We start from the raw sequence: 16584 nt of genomic DNA on the forward strand, positions 1-16584 counted from the left end.
CGGATGACAAATCGGCGGTGGCCGTCCCCAGCGCACCTACTGCATCCCCACCAGGAGCCGTGTGTACCTCCCCAGCGTGAGACTGCCCTGGCCCGGGGGTCGCAGGGGAAGGCAAGAATTACAAGCCTGTTTATTTAACATTTAGGAACCAACGCATTTTCCTGGACCTCGTCTGCAACACTTAAGCCAATATTTGCGTCTTTGGGATTCTATTTGTATGGTAATTTAAAAATAGGGTTCGGCCTCACAGCAGGCCTTTCTCCTGAAACTCTGAAAGCACATTAATTTTCTAGACGGTAAAATAATGCCATAATTAAATATTACCATTTCTCTTAAAATAAAATCTGGTAACTCCTAACAAAATGGGTTTTTCGAAACATGTTGTAGGTTTTCCCACAAAATTGCTCTCCAGGGAAATTCGTTATTTTCAATGTATGGAAGAGACCACGAACTTAATCTCAACACAATGTAAGAAAAATTGATTTGTGAAATTACAATAATTTTCCTGCATTTTAACATCTCCGCGCTTCCTGTCGCCGCTGACCCAAAGGCCTCCCCTCCCCCATCTGTGTCTTTAGGGAAAGGCTCAAGGAGCCAGGATGTTTTGTTTCATTGTTTATGAAGCTTCCTAGATGCTCCTTCTTGTGGTTCCCATTGGAGTCTTTGTTCCGCGCTGCAAACTTCTTTGAAACGAGGCAAGGCTAGGTGACCCCATTACCCGTGTCCTTCAGTCTCCAGATACGTTCTCGGTGGGAGTAGAAACGATGCCCCGTGGGAGAAAGCATGGGGCCCGGAGCTGGACTTCCATGGGCTCGCTCTTCACCGACGTCAGGGTGGACGAGGGAGCCTCGGTGGCCCCGGGCTGGAGGCCGACCCTGGAGGAGGCGGTGCCCGGTCTCACACGGGGCGCCCAACCACCCCAACCAAAGCTCAAGAGGGCCCCCTTGTGGAGACTCCCGTGAACAGCCCGGCAAGTGGTGTACTTCCCCCAAGGCCCGGGTTGCTCCCCGTGACCCCCCACATCTCCGGGCAGTTCTCAGGCCCAAAGACGCTCAACAGAAACCGCCAACCTCCGTCCTCCTCTCTTCAAGACCTAACATTTCCGTGGGACAAGAACGTTCTTGGCCCCTCCAGGGAAGAGCTGGTGGAGAACCAGCTCCCAAGGCCCCATGAAGAGCTAAGCTCCTCAAGGGACTGCCCGAAGATCCCTTTTCCTTTGCTTTTTTCCAGTCGTCACCGCGATGACACACACGTCTTCTTTCTTATTGAATGTGTCAAAACCTTGTGATTATCTTACCAAATTCCTGTTCTGTAGAACAATGAAAGCTTCAGTCTTCTGCCAAGAGGGCGAACAAGGGAGACTTCTAGACACACGTTCTATTGAACAAATACTGACTTGGAACCACACCCTTATTGCAGACACCAGGATGATCGGCCTGGGCACACACAGAAGCCCCCAGGAAGCCCATGCTCCATCCTTCCGAGCCCCGCCCCCCATACCCCTCACCCCCTCCTCAAAGCACGGGTCAGAACTGCTGATATCATTGGACAGCACTGACTGGATTTGGCATAAATTATGAACATTGAGGGGCCAACGTGCAGATCTGGGAACACAGGCGCTAGAGTCGAGCTGACGAGGCCTTGTCTCCAAGACACCAGAACATCTGGGTGAAAAGGCAAAAACTTCCATCAATCACCCTAATGCCTTGGCTATTTGGAAACAGCTGGGCTTTGGCTGGGCTTTCCCAGTTTTCATCTGGGTGGAAACCCCAGCCAGAACGAGGAGTAATTAGCATTATCATGGGGCTGAGGGAGAGTTTTGAGGTGAACCGTTTGTGTACTGGAACATTCCTGAACAAACAAACAAAAAACACTGGCTGATGAGCCAGGCCTGGTGGGGCAGACTCGTCGTCTCCCAAACCCCCCGCTCCGTTCCTTTCCCATCCCAGGAGCTGTACATTTCCTTTTCCCTCCACAGGAAATGCTCAACACTGTGGGGGGGGATGTCTGCGTGACCAGCCGCTCTCCATTACGAAATGTTTTCAATTTTGGAAACACAAACATAAAGCAACCACCTCCTCCAGGTAGCACCAAGTGAGGCCCACCTTTTTCACCTACCCCGTCCGTGGTCCGGCCTGACCTGGGACTTTTCGTGGAGAACTGGGTAAACAGGGACAAACCAAGCTCTGCCCTTCACTAGCCTTTCAACACACTGACATCTGACTCTGATGCCCTCTTCCTTCCCGCCGGCTGGGAATCTGCTTCTCCAGGCACCCAGTCCCTCCAGAATTCCTCGGGGCGACTTTCCACTCTCCGAGCTCCGCCAGCAAAGGAGGGCGTGCTTCAAAGTCCAGGATGCTGCAGGGAATGGACAGCAGAGTGTACTTTTTCTAGCGCGCACCATCTCTGAGGTTTCCAACAACGCAAAGCCCATCTCTCCCCCCGCCCCCACCGCTCGGCCTTGAACACAAAGGCCTCGGATTAGATGGATGATGAGTTTCAATTATGGCCAAATGAGGGACATATGAGGGATCTGAAGACCAGCCATCCACACCAGAGGGGAAGTTTGGCTCCTTAGGATTCAGAGTTTGTCTTCATATTTCTGCGATTTGCTGGTACTGTCATAGCATGACAATCTGTAACCTTCTCGGGGGAGTTTAAATGGAAACTCTGCGTGCCTTTCGTGCAACGACTTCATTGGAAAGCACATCTTTTGCTGTAGCAACACAGTGACGGCTGCCATTTCCACAGCCGGTTTCCGAAGCTTGTTGGCCAAGCAACCGGCGAGTACCATTGCACTCCAGCACATCTCAATTCGTAAAAGGCGGCCACCTCTAATCAAGAGAGATTCTTTTTTGGGGCGGGGATTTTTATTTAAAATGTGCATAAGCTTCCAAGTCCAAACATTCTAGGTGAATTACCTCAAGCTGAGGATTTTGAAATAAACCAGAGGATTTCAGACTTTTTTTTTTTAAGCAAGAGAACACTTTTTTTTTCAAAGCAGATCTTAATCAGCATCCCACTATATAAACCAGGGGGCTACTTGGGCTAAAGCCGGTGGGGGGGGGGGCGGCTAGAGCTCCACTCACTGGGTCTCCCCTTTTCTCCCCCCAAAGCTGCCAGTGGTCTTCAGAAACCAGCTTGAAAACCTCCAATACAACAAAATGTGACACCTACACTCCATGCTTGCGCCAGAGCTAGGCTGTCCAGGATGGCGGCCACCGGCCACATGGGACTCCCAAGCCCTTGAAACACAGCCAGTCTAAACTGAGTTGTGTTAAGACTGTAAATACACACGTGATTTCCAAGCCTTTTATGAAAAACAAAAACAAAAACATATAAATAGTTTTCATATTTACTACATGTTAAAACATAATATTTGGGGCTGAGTAAAATATCATTAACATTAATTTCACCTGTCACTTTCTAGCTGTTTTAATGTGGCTACTAGAAAATGCAAAATCACATGCATGGCTCACATTTGTGACTCCCATTCTGTTTCTATTGAACAGCGCCATGAGCTAGGTGGAGCCTTCCCTGGGGTGTGCAACCACATCAGGGTCCTGGTTTGGCTGGGATGGGTTCCTACACAAAGGCTTTCAAGCAAAGCACCTGGCATCAGGTTCTGTTGCTGGATCCAGCCTGTCCTCGAAGCTCTCAGCAGGATTTGATGCTCACACTTAAATCTCCACCTACTTCTCTTTCCTCTCTACTTGCATGGATCATCCAAGATCCCCAGCCTGCTGGGAACTCCCTTACCTACTATCCTTTCACCCTTAGCCAGATTGTTAGTGATACCAAGAACTATAAGCCTTCTCTTTCTCTGTTTCAATTCAAGCCTAACTTGAATAGCCACATATGTAATGGAGATCACTAGCTGATTTTTAGGAGGGGAAACCCCAAAGGGTGGGAGAAGTGTCAACAAGGAGCTCATGTGCATCAGTCTTATGGTTCACAAGTCATTTATTCATTCATTCAACTACAGGAGCAATTATAGCTAGCATTTATTGACCACTTACTATGAACAGGCATTGTTCTAAGTGCTTTGGTGGCTTGACAACAAATATGAATTGAGCATCCATCAGGCATTGTGCTACATGCTGAAGAATTAGCAGTAAGCAAGAGAGATAAAGACCTGCCCTCATGAGCAGGCAGACTAGTGGGGAACACAGTAAGAGACAGGAAGGAAGAAAGGAGGAAAGGGAAAGAAAGAAAAAAAGAAAAGAAAAGAAAGAAATGGAGAGAGAGGAAAGGGAAGGAAGGAAGGAGAGAGAGACAGAAGAGAAAGAAAGAAAGAAAGAAAAGAAAGAAAGAAGAAGGAAGGAAGAAAGAAAAAGGAAGGAAGGAGAGAGAGACAGAAGAGGAAAGAAAGAAGAAGAAGGAAGAAGGAAGGAAGAAAGAAAAAGGAAGGAAGGAAGGAAGGAAAAACTGAGGAACCTAGAGGAACACCCCAGCAGCAGTGAGCACACCTAGCACCCAGATCTTGGTTTCTAAACACCATCCTCCAGAAAAAAGGAACCAGGCCTCCTTGAAGAAATGTTGATTCCAGGGCAAAGGCAGGGAAAGTACAAAACGAGCCTGGAAGATCTTCCAGCACCAGAAAATGAGGATGTGCTCACAAAAATGACAAGGTCATGTAGAAAGATACACAAGAGCTAAGTTGAAGGATCTCCTCAGGACCAAATCAGGGACAATTCAGCAACAAAATGAATAGATGATAGCAGTGGATTGTAACCTATAAAATAAATATATCTGGGTTCATACTAATACAAATAACAATTAAATAAAGAGATAAATGGGAGAAGAGACCATGCTTCCTTACAGCACAGTTCCAATCAGTAAATTCGGAAGGGATGATGGAACTAGGGGATGCCCATTTGGAAAACATTGCAGTAATAACTGTTGTAGGCAAGAATCATCAATGGTCATCAGTAGATGCCAAAATTAGTGGGGGGAAAGTATAATGAAAAACAAGCCATTTACATTATCTAAGTCTATCCCCATAAGATAATTATTAATTACAAAGAAAAAAGTAGTAATTTAAAAGTGGAGAAACCTGGCAGTCACCTCCTGAAGCAAGTAATCAAAGTGAACATCACCAGTATTGGGACAAAGGGACACCATGTACTGAGAGTCACACAACATCACCTCTATGGCATTCTTACCAGAACTCCATAAGCTGAATTAAATCATGAAGAAACCTCAGACAAGCCCAAACTGAGGAACACACTACAAAATACCAGCCAGTACTCTTCAAAAGGTGTCAAGGTTGTGAAAGACAAAGACCAAGGAAGTTCTTAGTTAAAGGAGATGAGAGACGTGGAAAATAAATGTGATGTGTGATCCTGAATTGGATCCTACACCAAAAAGGGACACTGATGGGGCAGTTGGTGAAACCTGCCTAGGGTTTGTAGATTAGTTAGTAACACTGTATGGATGTCAATGTCCTGGTTTTGATCAAGTACTATGTCTGTGGGTGACAGTAGCATTTGGGGAACTAGATGAAGGGTATGCTAGAACTTTCTATTGCTTTTGCAACATTTTTGTAAGTCTGAAATTATTTCAAATGGAAAAGCCAAAAAATAAAAGTAAACAAAAGAAAGCAGGTAATTAATTGTCCGCTGCAATGAGTGCTACACAGAACAAAAAGGGAGCAGAAAATAGCAGAAGGGGGTGTTCGGCATCAACCTGCCTGGAGTTGTCATTTATCCTCAGACCTCAGTACAGAGGGAGAACTCAGCACAAAGCAGAGGGAAGAGAGCTCTGGCTAAGGAACAGCGTGTGCAACGGCCCTGAGGCAGGAAAGTTTCCTCCTTGTTCTTCCCTAGGAACACCCCATAGAGAAATATGGTGGGATGTGGCGGATGACGACGCTGGAAAGACAGAAAAGAAGTCCATGTGTAGATGGAGGCAGAAACTGGAGCGATGCATCTACAAGCCAAAGAATGGCTGGAGCCACCAGAAGCCGGAAGACGCCGGAAGGATCCTCCCCTGTGGCCTCAGGAGAGCACGGCCCTGCCCACACCTTGATCGCAGACTTCTGGCCTGCCGGCTCGGATAGAATGAAGTTGCGTTGTTTAGGTCACCCCGTCTGTGGTCTTTTGAAACAGCTGCTCTAGGACACACAGCCACTGTCCTTCTGCATTGTTGAGGTGCAGTGATGGGTTAACCTCACGCCTGCCCCCCTTCATTCTGTGCACCTCCCTCGGGCTATCCATGAGTCACTTATGCATTTACTTATTAAAGGTTATTCACTTAAAGCATTCCTTAATATTTTCAAATCAAGCACAGATCAACCCCCCTTTTAAAATGCAGTCTCGACCTCGGCAATGCGGACCACACAGCACCAGTTTGCTGCATTAACCATGGCTGCTTTTAACACCCTCTAAAATCAGTGCCTAAGCACTGGGATAAGTGCTTGCCGCCGCACCCGAATCACCTGGCACCCCTCCCGGGGCCGCAGTACAAGCCAGTTAGGACAGGAAAGATGACTGCTTTTCTGTTACGTTTTGCCTCCAAAAGAAAGATCTCCGAAGACCTGATGCTTCTCCGGCTACAAACCCCAGGTCTTTTCTCCACCTCCTCCCCTTTTCATTCAGGCCCATTCTTGTCGTGATCTTTGAGGAAAACACTCATTGTGGAGCTGGGTGTGAACCTTTCTGAGCCTACATTTTCATCTCTAAAATGAGGATCACCATGTCCACCGCACAGAAGTGCTCTGAAGGCTAGATAAGAGGAGGGCACCTGTTTTTAATGCCAGTTCTAGGAAATACCCAGAATAGGCAAATCCATGGAGACAGAAAGCAGATTAGTGGTTGCCGGGCTTTGAGAGGAGAGAATGGAGAGTGACCACTGATGCGTACAGGGCCTCCTTTTGGGGTGATAAGAATATTCTGGAACCAGACAGTGGTAACAGCTGCACAGCATGAGGAATGGCCTAAATGCTGCTGAATTTTACTTGTACGCTTTACAACAGTTAAAATGATGAGTTGTATGTTAGGTGCATTGCACCAAAATTTTATTTTTTAATTGGATAAGAAGCATCTGCCTGGGGAAGTGACTCCACCTCTCTGAACCTGTTTCCTCGTCTGCAGAATGGGGGCATGGGCAAAACCTATGCACTGGGTGGTCATGCAGATCACCCCAGCTGGTCCACAGATACGATGGGCACGTGGGATGCATGGACAGGCTACTCCCTCTGGGATTGCTAGAAGGACTCGCCACCAAAATGCAGATGATCTCAGCCAAGTGCCTGTGCTCGGTAGAGTAAAGCAAGCATCCTTCCCCCTTAAGATCCCAGGCAGGCTCCATACGGTGTGGGCCTGTGTAGGCTGTTTCTGGCATTCTGACTCACGGTAACATGTAAAGGTTGGAGCAGATCATATTTTAAACCCCAGAAGCTTGGTCTGAGCAATTGGGCACTCTGGATGTAATTCTGCAGGTAATTTGAACGATGCTATCTAATTTCAAATGTCCCTGCTCTTATGAGTGCAAAAGCAGCATAATTTTTAATTAGTGGGTAAACAGTAAATAATGGATGGCGGTAAGTGGACACCGCTGTTAATTAAAAATCCATGGTTGATAAAAATCAATTTGGCCCATGCATTGAACTCAGTCTAACAGGTCCCTGTGAAAAGTTGTGCAATTGGCCCACAGCACCATCTGCTTTCAGATGTTCCTTTAGCTAAGACTTTTCAGGGGCGGGGCGGGGGGGGCAGGAAGAGGGGAGAGAAAGAAAAAAATCAAAAAGCTACCTCAAAAGCTGCAACAGAACAACTTGCCCGGATTCATTTGTAACCGGTTGATTTAATTTTTGCAACCTTTACATCGAAGCTCTGCAAACGGCCAAGAGGCGATGGTAGGCTCTGCTCTGGTATTTCCACAAAGAAGGTCTCCAGTTGTGTTTTGTGTTTGGTGTGTGTCTTGTTCTGAATACAGAGAGACTTCGTGTAGTCTCCTGACTTCATTAAATCATCGAAAAACAAGACAAACTAAAACACACTCAGCAGGAACATGCTGTCCGAGGATTCACAACCAAATGTAACATCTAGGCACCATCTCTTCTCGGTGCCTTCAGAGAGTACGGGGGGAAAAGGCCTGTTTTCTTTTCAACAGAAACATTTCCTCAAGAAACAGAGCTTCGTGGAGACAATGTCAATATAATTTTCAGGGCCCGTTTGCTATTTTGCTCTGAGACACAAGCTCGATTTTCAAGTGACACTGACCCCTTTGGTCCTTTGCTTCCCTCTGCTTCTCCAAATCAACATTCTCCAAATCAACACATCCAGGTAGGTTTCCTTGACTCTGGTAATGTTCACATTAACCCGCAGAACGGAGTCCAGGGGACCCTGTGTCTCCTGACGAGGGTGCTTGCTGGAGCACAAGAAGGTTCCAGATGCTGACTCGGAGGCGTGCCCTGGCTCAGGATCCCTGATAGGGCCATGCTAGCCATTTGGCCCAATTTCAGTGCCCGCCCACACGCCATAACATCCTGCTTCTGGTCCTCCAGAAATGAGATGTGCCCAAGTTACTACAGAACTACCCATAAGCTTCTTTTTCCAGACTCCCCTTGCTGTGCACCACCCTGAAGGGTGGCACTGAGAGCCCTCGGGCGGCCCGAGTGGCCACGTGTCCGTGTGGGGCCAGGTCAGCCCCAGCTGGCTGGGAGGGGGTTTTCATTTCTCCTATTTGGCTGGTTAAAACCAGGTAGGACACACCAGGAATATAGCAAGGACCCAGTGCCGGCATTTTCACATGCTTGCTCATTCATTCATTCCTTCATTCATTCAGCAAATTCATCCCCCCAAGTCTTGAAAACAGCACTTACCCCTTGCTGTGATGGAAGGAGGCCAACGGTGGAAACATCGGGCCAGTCTGACCACCTGGGCTTTGTCCTTTGTCACATCTGGGCAGCACGTGCCTGCCTGCGAGCAAAGCCCAGCTCACCCAGCCTGTCTCTCTGGCCCTGAGAGGAAGCTAATGCTCACGCCTGTCTCCGAGGGTTGTCGCAAAGATCATCAGGCAGCCACTAAAACCCGTGGGACACGGTTAACAGAAACCATGCCTGCCATCATGGCTGTGGTAGGCCGCACCTGCGCTTTTTCTGCGGGTCTCGGAGACCCCAAGAGTCTCCACATGAGACCCCAGGCCTCCAGGAAGTGAGGGATCTACCTGCCTCATTTTCCTGAGATGCTGCTGGGGTGCGGCACGTTTGGGGGCCACACGCCCCATTAGACAGCTGCCAAGGGACAGTGTGGGGACCTCAGGCTTCCCCAGGCCTTCTCCAGTGGCACCAGGAAGGTGTGGTGTGCGGTGGAGAAGGGGGCAGAGTGTGCCTTTCGTTTGCTTCTCCACGCGGCCCACAAGCCTTCCTGGGCCCCTGCCCCTGCCCCTCAGGGCCTGTGTCCCCAGGCCAGCCCCCAAACACTTGGCCCACAGGCTCGGTGGGAGGAAGTGCCTTTGGAAAGCCTGCTGCGGGGGCCAGCCAGCGGGTCAAGGCCGGCTGCCCCTGAACACAGCCCGTTGCTGTAATATTTGGACCTTGCTCGCCGCCAAGCTTCCCACACATCCCGCCATCTGGGTTATGTCAAGCCCAAGCCTCTGAGTGGAAATGACAGTTTCTGGGGAAATCGCTGCCCTTTAGCAGCTGAAGACCCTGGTGCTCTCGCCTTGGGATAGCAAGTAGAAGAGATTGAGCACAGTCCCAAGGCCAAGCCTGGCTTGTCTCCATAAGATGAGCACATGTGGGGGTCACTCAGGAGGGCCTGAGGCCCCTGCTGCTCACAGCCATCCTCCGCGAGCCTCCGATTCCTCCCCCGCCCCACCGTCAGCTGTGTGCATCAGCCTCAGTACCCACCACACATTTCCTGGGCACCACTATGTGGCGGGTGATGGCCTGGGGCCCGTGGTGTGCAGACAGACAGCACGTGGGCCTGGTACCAAGGAGGGACCATTACGTGAGTGGCCTCCAGAAGCAGGTAGCAGTTCTGGCCTGTTCCATAGGGCAGAAGTCAAGGAGGACCTGGGCTCTTCGGTGCATGGCGGGGGGCGGGGTGGGGGGAGGTGAAGTCCCACTGCCCCAGCACCTTATTCTGAGTCTAGAGGGCCCCTTGTCCTGGAATGCAGTCCTTCAGCCACCACGTGAGGCAGTGCCTGGCCACGGCAGGTGAGTCTTCGGAAGGTCTGACCCTCTGGGAGTCTGGCGTGGCCCAGTAATTCTCGGAGGCTTTCTAGCTCAGGAGCCCAGGGCCGCTCCCTCCAGGAGGCTAGTATTCCATGGGGGTCATGTCTGAGATCCAGGAGATGATGAGTCCAGATGCTGATCGAGGCACCCTGACTTGGGTGTGGCTAAGGTAGAGCTGGGCGCCCCAGGGAGGGGCCAAGGTGGAGGTAGAGGCAGACTCTGGCTGGCTCCCTGACCCTGCTGTGGCCCAGGATGGGCTGGGAGGGCAGGCCCGGCAGGCAGTTTCTGGAGTGCATCAGGATCACTCACTCATGTCTGTCTGCTTTGCAGCCCGCACTGCAGAGGCGACTGGGACTGCCGGGGGTAGCCGTGTACACTGGGAACCCCGCTGCCAACAGCCCCTGCCCAACAGAGCGCCCATCGCTGCACTGCTGCCCCCACGCCTCGACGGGCCCTGGGTCTCCACCAGGTAAGACCCTGATCACAGGCCCCCGGGCAGGGAGACTTCACCCTCTCTGAGCCTCAGCGTCCACACGGCACAATTCATCCAGTTGTCCAGGAGGCCCGCTACCTGCCCAACACGTGGCTTTGCCGGCCCCCCTCCACAGCCTGGCAGGCAGGACATGCCCCAGCCGCACGCGGCCATGGATGAAATCCGTGTGTGCAACATGCTGAGCACCCAGGATACAATACTTACTGAGTGCCCACTAGGCATGGGCGAACCACTGTGGGGCAGGAACCAGACATGCGAACACAGAAGTAAGTGTTGTAAATTGAGATGGTGCTAAGCTCTGCCATGAAGGACACAGAACCAAGGATGTGATAGTCAGTGACCGGGGTGGGGGCTTCTCAGAGGTGGTAACATTCAGTTGAGAGCTGAAAGAAGAGTCAGCCAGGGGAAGAGCTCCTCTGGAGAGGCTGGTGCAAAGGTCCTGAGGCAGGACGTGGCAGGCCAAAGAGGACCCAGGTGTCTTGCTTGTCCATCGAATTCTCTTCCTAACCAGACAGGCTTGCCTGACATTTTAGAGGTCCTGTTTGCTGCTCTGCGGTAATGGGCTTTGTGCTCTAACCCTCATCCATGGGGCATAAAATCTACAAGAGCTGTCTGAGTCCTCCCTCCTGGGTGAGGGAGAAGGGAGGCAGTGGCCTCCTCCACACCTAGTACATCCTTTCCTCCCCCGCCATCCCCTTGGGGCCAGTCCTGTTCTGGGGTCAGGGACTGGCCTCTCCACGTCCTCCGTGCACCTCCTGGGGTCAGGGAGAAACTCAACTGCCAAACATCTGTTAGCACTCTGGGTGGAGGGAGGGGACATGAGCTCTGTAAAGCCACTTTGGATGCGTTCCCAGGCTCTGCCCCCACCCTGACTGCACAGTCCAGGTAAGATCCAGGTGCCACTGGTGTGGGTCACCCCAAGACAGAACTGGGCTGTGGGGAAGGTCAGAACTGGGTGCAGTCTGCTTCTGCCCTGAGACAACAGCATTCCAGGACAGTTCTTCTAGAAACTTCTAGAACTTTCTTCCTAGAAAGTTCCTCTTCATGCTCTCCAGACAGGATTTGCTGCTTCCTGGAGGCAATGCAGGGAACGATCCAGAGTCTGGGAACCCCACTGAGGTGGTCCACTGTGGCCTGCTGCATCCCATTAGCCAAATCTCTCTCCCCCAGCCCTGTCCAAGATGCAGGTGAGGACAGGACTTTAGCCCACCCTAAGGTGTATGAGTCACCCCTCTCCGTCTTCAACGACCTCCTGTACTGGCATTTCCTTACCATTTTTCTTTAAACCAGCTTGCTTTTGTTTACCTAAATATATTCATTTATTTTTCCAGCTTTATTGAGGTATAATTGGTATACAGTAAACTGCACACATTTACAGCGTACTATAATTATTTTTAAAGGAAGCGTAATATCACCTTGGATAGGGAGAGCAGAGCCACCTGCCATAAATAGGAGGTAACTGTAAAAAGAAAGTCAATGAAAACAAAACAACATAATTAAATTCTCGCTAGATTCTTTGCCTGCCTCAGGTCCTGAGTCTGTTTTCTCTGGGAGAAAAGGGAGGTTGGCGTTAAAGACACGTTAGCTCCAACAGAGACTTTCTCCTTAACATAATCAGAAAGATTGAAAGAAAAGAAAAGGGAACTGTTTTCGTGCTGGGTAAGAACACGTTTCCTCTGCTCCATCAGCCTTGCTATGAAAACTACTGAGAAGGTAACAGAAACGGTGGTGTGTGTTCACAGCGGCGAGTGAAGTGGGCCCCACCTGCTCTGTTTCCCCCTGGAACTCACCCAACATCCACCCCGTCTGCACCCTCGATGCAGTCTCAGAGGCTCCCCTGCCCCCAATCCAGGCTGCGGCCGTGGGTCTGGGAGTCATTCAGGTTCCCTTTGTGCTCAACCCCAGGCTGTGCTTTCTCCACCACCAGCAGAAGCCATCCTGGGGGCCAGGTCCAGCCCACCACCTGTTTTTTTTAAATAAAGTCTTATTGGCACACAACCATGCCCCACCCCACCGCATTTACTTATTGTCTCTGGCTGCTTTAGCTCTAGAGACTACCTGGCCCCCCAAAACAAAAATACTTATTATCTGACCCTTTACAGAAAAAGTTTGGTGACCCCTGGCTTAGATCAACAAGCTGTCACAGGCACGAATGAAACTTGGTCAGGGAAGTCAACCTAGCGAAGGGGAGACTGGATGTAACTGCCCATCAACCATGATTCCCTCAGTGAGGCCCCGGGGAGGGTCCGCTGGGTGCCAGGCTCTGGGCCAGGTGCCAGGGATCCATGGGGGAGAGAACGGGGAGGCCACCGCCTCCTCGAGCTCATGGCATGGAGCTCCCCAAATGGTGCAAAGGAGCCTCTGTTTCCTAAGCACCTCCTGGACACTGTGCCTCGCGCTTCCGGGAAACCCTGACTGTGGGTCTGATGTCCCCGTGTCACAGAGGAAGGAGCTGGGCAGTATCCACAGCTGCTGAGGGACAGGAATGGGATCTGAACCCAGGTCCTCTGCTACACAGTCTGGGTATTTCCTGGGCCAGTAGGTACTCACAGGTATGAGGACCTGCGCCACGAGGGAGGATGTTGGCTGAAGAAGCAATTAGGATTGCAGGAAGTAGAAGAAGGCTTTTGTGGAGGCCACGAAGCAAGTGGATGGCCCTTGGCCTCTAGGGTGGGGCTGAAACCACTCAGGGAAACTGAGGCTGTAGGGGCCGAGGTCTAAAATAGAGGCTATGGGAGCAGGAGCCCAGGACAGAGGGAGAGGGGCTCACCGTGCAGGTTCTCCCTGCTCTGCCCAACCCCCATCTCTCTCTCTCTCTCTGTCTCTCTCTGACAGCTGTGAGGTGCGCCCAGGACCCGAGTTCCTCGCCCGCTCCTACACCTTCTACCCCAACCGCCTCTTCCGAGCCTACCAGTTCTACTACAGGGACCCCTTCTGCCGGGAGCCTGCCCACTCCCTGCTCATCAAGGGCAAGGTCCGCCTGCGCCGGGCCTCCTGGGTCACCCGAGGTGCCACTGAGGCCGACTACCACCTGCACAAGGTGGGTATCGTCTTTCACAGCCGCCACGCCCTGCTCGATGTCACCAGGAGCCTCAACCAGACCTGGGCAGGCCGGGACTGTGCCCAGCGGCTGCCCCCAGCCCGGGCCTGGTTGCCCGGGGCACTGTATGAGCTGCTGAGCGCCCGGGCCAGGCGGGACTGCACAGAAGCCCTGGGCTTCACCATGCATGAGCTCAGCCTGGTCCGCATGCAGCGCCACCTGCAGCTGCAGCCCCGGGCGGGGCCCCGGCTAGTGGAGGAGCTATACCTGGGGGACATCCACACCGACCAAGTGGAGAGGCGGCATTACCGGCCCACGGGCTACCAGCGCCCGCTGCAGAGTGCCCTGGTGAGTCTGGGGCCCTGGGAGGGCGAGCTCTGAGCCCCAGCCCAGTGGGCCCTCTATGGTCTGGTCCCTGCCTAGGACCCTCTCTGCATCCCCAGGCTGGCCTGCTTACCTCAGGACATTTGCACATGCTGTTCCCTCTGCTTGAGACATCTTTTCTCAGGTCTTTACAGGGCTGGCTTTTTCCAAAGGAACCACTGCTCAGCTTGTCTGTGTCTGATCCTCCTGACATCCTTCTTGTGGGCCCCACAGGGTTCCTCCCTTCTGCCCCTGCTAGGCACCTGGGCATGGGCAGGTCTCTCTCAGTTCTCAGATCTCTCAGATTGTTCCCTCCAATCCCCACTCTGCACATTTTCCAGCACTCAGCTTCCCTGGGCTGCATGGTTCGTTTGTTAGTTGCTACCTTCTCCCCTAGAAGAAGACTCTCTGCAAGGGCGGGGCCCCGTTCTCTCCTGGGTTCCCACTCACGGCCCAGGGTCTGGCAGAGTCGGGGCAAATAAATGTTAGTGAATGAACAAGGGAGAGGTCAGCCCTCCTCCAGGGCTCTGCTGGACGGCCACAGAGCCTGTGGAAGTTTCCCCCAAAAGCTCCGTGTGGCCCTCTCTATTGTCTGGAGCCAGAGATGTTGAGTGTACCCCTTCACACGAATGCTGGGGAGAGCAGCACTCCTCAGACTCTGCTCTCAAGATGCCATCACCTGGGCATCTTCTGAGAATGCAGGGGCAGGTCCTGTGGGTCTGGGGTGGGACCTGGGACTCTGCATTTCCAACAGGCTCCCAGATGACCCATGGACTGCCCTCGGGGCAGGAGGCTGCCCTATAAAGGGAGATTTACTTCCTCCACCCCAACTCCAATGTGAATTTCACTTGAGGTGCTTAACCTCGATTTTAAATTAAGCGGTCACAAACACACCGCCCCCCACTCGGGGGAGATCTGGTAGCCCTTCCCTGCCTGATGAGCACACAGGCAGAAAGATCTGCGATTCATTTGTGTGATGTACTCTTGGCAAGTAGTGCAGCGCCTGGCCCACACGGCGGGGAGGCTCGGGACTTCTCCGGGGCAGCTGGTGAAGCCTCGGGACCACCCCCCACCCCCAGAAAAATGTCTGTAGGAGCATAAAATAAAACACATAGAATTTAAACAGAAACCAATTCAATTAAAACTGCTTACCCAAGTCTTAAAGCATTAATTTGTGACCCAGGAACACTAGGACTATGAAGCCTTTATTCTCCCTAATTGAGTGCAAACATGTTCCCAGTATCTGTAACACTGTTACTAGGAGACAGGCAACAAAGTCAGAGGTTCCAGAAGTTACAGAGGTTTGTTGCCTACACTGGCAATTACAAGAAAAGTTAACTTTTATCAGTTAGGGTTTATTGAAACTGAAGTCAAGGTAGGATGCCATGTGAAGAATGTCTCTACTAAGTACCCAAGGAATATTTTTCAAAAGTGAGAACGAACAGACTGGATGCATGAGTTCAGGAGCCCGTCAAGTGAGCCCTTAGGCGACCCTCACGTCATCAGCATGTACTGAGTGCCTACTGGGTACTCAGCATTCACTAAACCAGATGGGCAACTTCTCACATCTGGGAGCAGCTGCTCATTAGGACCCCAAAGAAGGGCACTAGGGATGAGCCCCGCTGCCCTCTTCTCCTCTCCCACCCCCTCCTCCCAACCCAGGATCTGGGGAGCAGAGAAGAAGCACAAGAAGTTCTCATAATCAGAAAATCAGCCCGAGTTCTTTTCATGACCTCAAAATCGTTCCCTTTTTGGCAGGCAGTGTTCTAGGCTGGTCTGACGTTAATCCTACTTAGGAGAAGGCACCAGCAGTGGGGTGATTACCGGCGCCCACCACCTCATTAGGAGGGCAAACTGCTCTGAACACAGAAAGGACGGACCCCCGGGGCGCTGCGGATAACAATTTTCATGTCTCCCCAGGGCTCTGGGGCCGCAGACCCCTGCCCTCCTGCTGCCTGACCAGCCAGCGCGGCCAAAGCAACCTGCCCCGTGATCGAGAAGCAGAGCGGGAATGTGTGCATAGATGAACAGTGCCAGATGCACAGACATTAAGTTAAATATCTGCTCAGCAACTGCCCCCTCCCCGGGAAAAAAAAAGAAAGAGACAGACAGAATTTCAAAGAAGAAAATGCTGCAGATAAACCCCCAAGTAACGAATTAGTCGTTACCTTATGCTCTCTGGGGTCCAAGCCTTGCCCATGACCCAAACCAGATGGTAAACACGAACATTTTTAGAAGTTAATTTAAAACCAATTTGATCCCCAAATTCATTGCCTGGATGTAGAATCCTAATCAATCAGCCAACACTCGACCAAAATCATCTAAGCCTGGTGTCACCTCTGGGGGTTAATTAGAAACTGTTATGTGCTGTTTGAGAAATAACTTTATGTAACAGGTTTGAACCAGTAAGAGTTTGGCTCCTGCACAAGTGTGAATTCTGCTGGCTGGGGCCTTGTTTATTAACCCGTGCATCTCCAGACCTCTGCAGAATGATGCCAGAAAGGG

General features: G+C 51.4%; 1 protein-coding gene across 1 annotated transcript in view; it reads left to right on the forward strand.

The window, feature by feature from the left end:
• The first annotated feature begins 10119 nt into the window (after nt 1-10119).
• Nucleotides 10120-16584, forward strand: part of APCDD1L (APC down-regulated 1 like) — a 9372-nt gene continuing 2907 nt past the window's right edge. Inside the window, exons 1-3 of the mRNA XM_081832257.1 lie at nt 10120-10165; nt 10514-10652; nt 13512-14064. Coding sequence (XP_081688383.1) covers nt 10120-10165; nt 10514-10652; nt 13512-14064 — 738 coding nt within the window. The remainder of the gene's footprint in view (nt 10166-10513; nt 10653-13511; nt 14065-16584) is intronic.

The sequence above is a fragment of the Leptonychotes weddellii genome, chromosome 10 (genome assembly GCF_054177405.1).
Source record: "Leptonychotes weddellii isolate Sample4059 chromosome 10, ASM5417740v2, whole genome shotgun sequence".
NCBI classification, from domain to species: domain Eukaryota; kingdom Metazoa; phylum Chordata; class Mammalia; order Carnivora; family Phocidae; genus Leptonychotes; species Leptonychotes weddellii.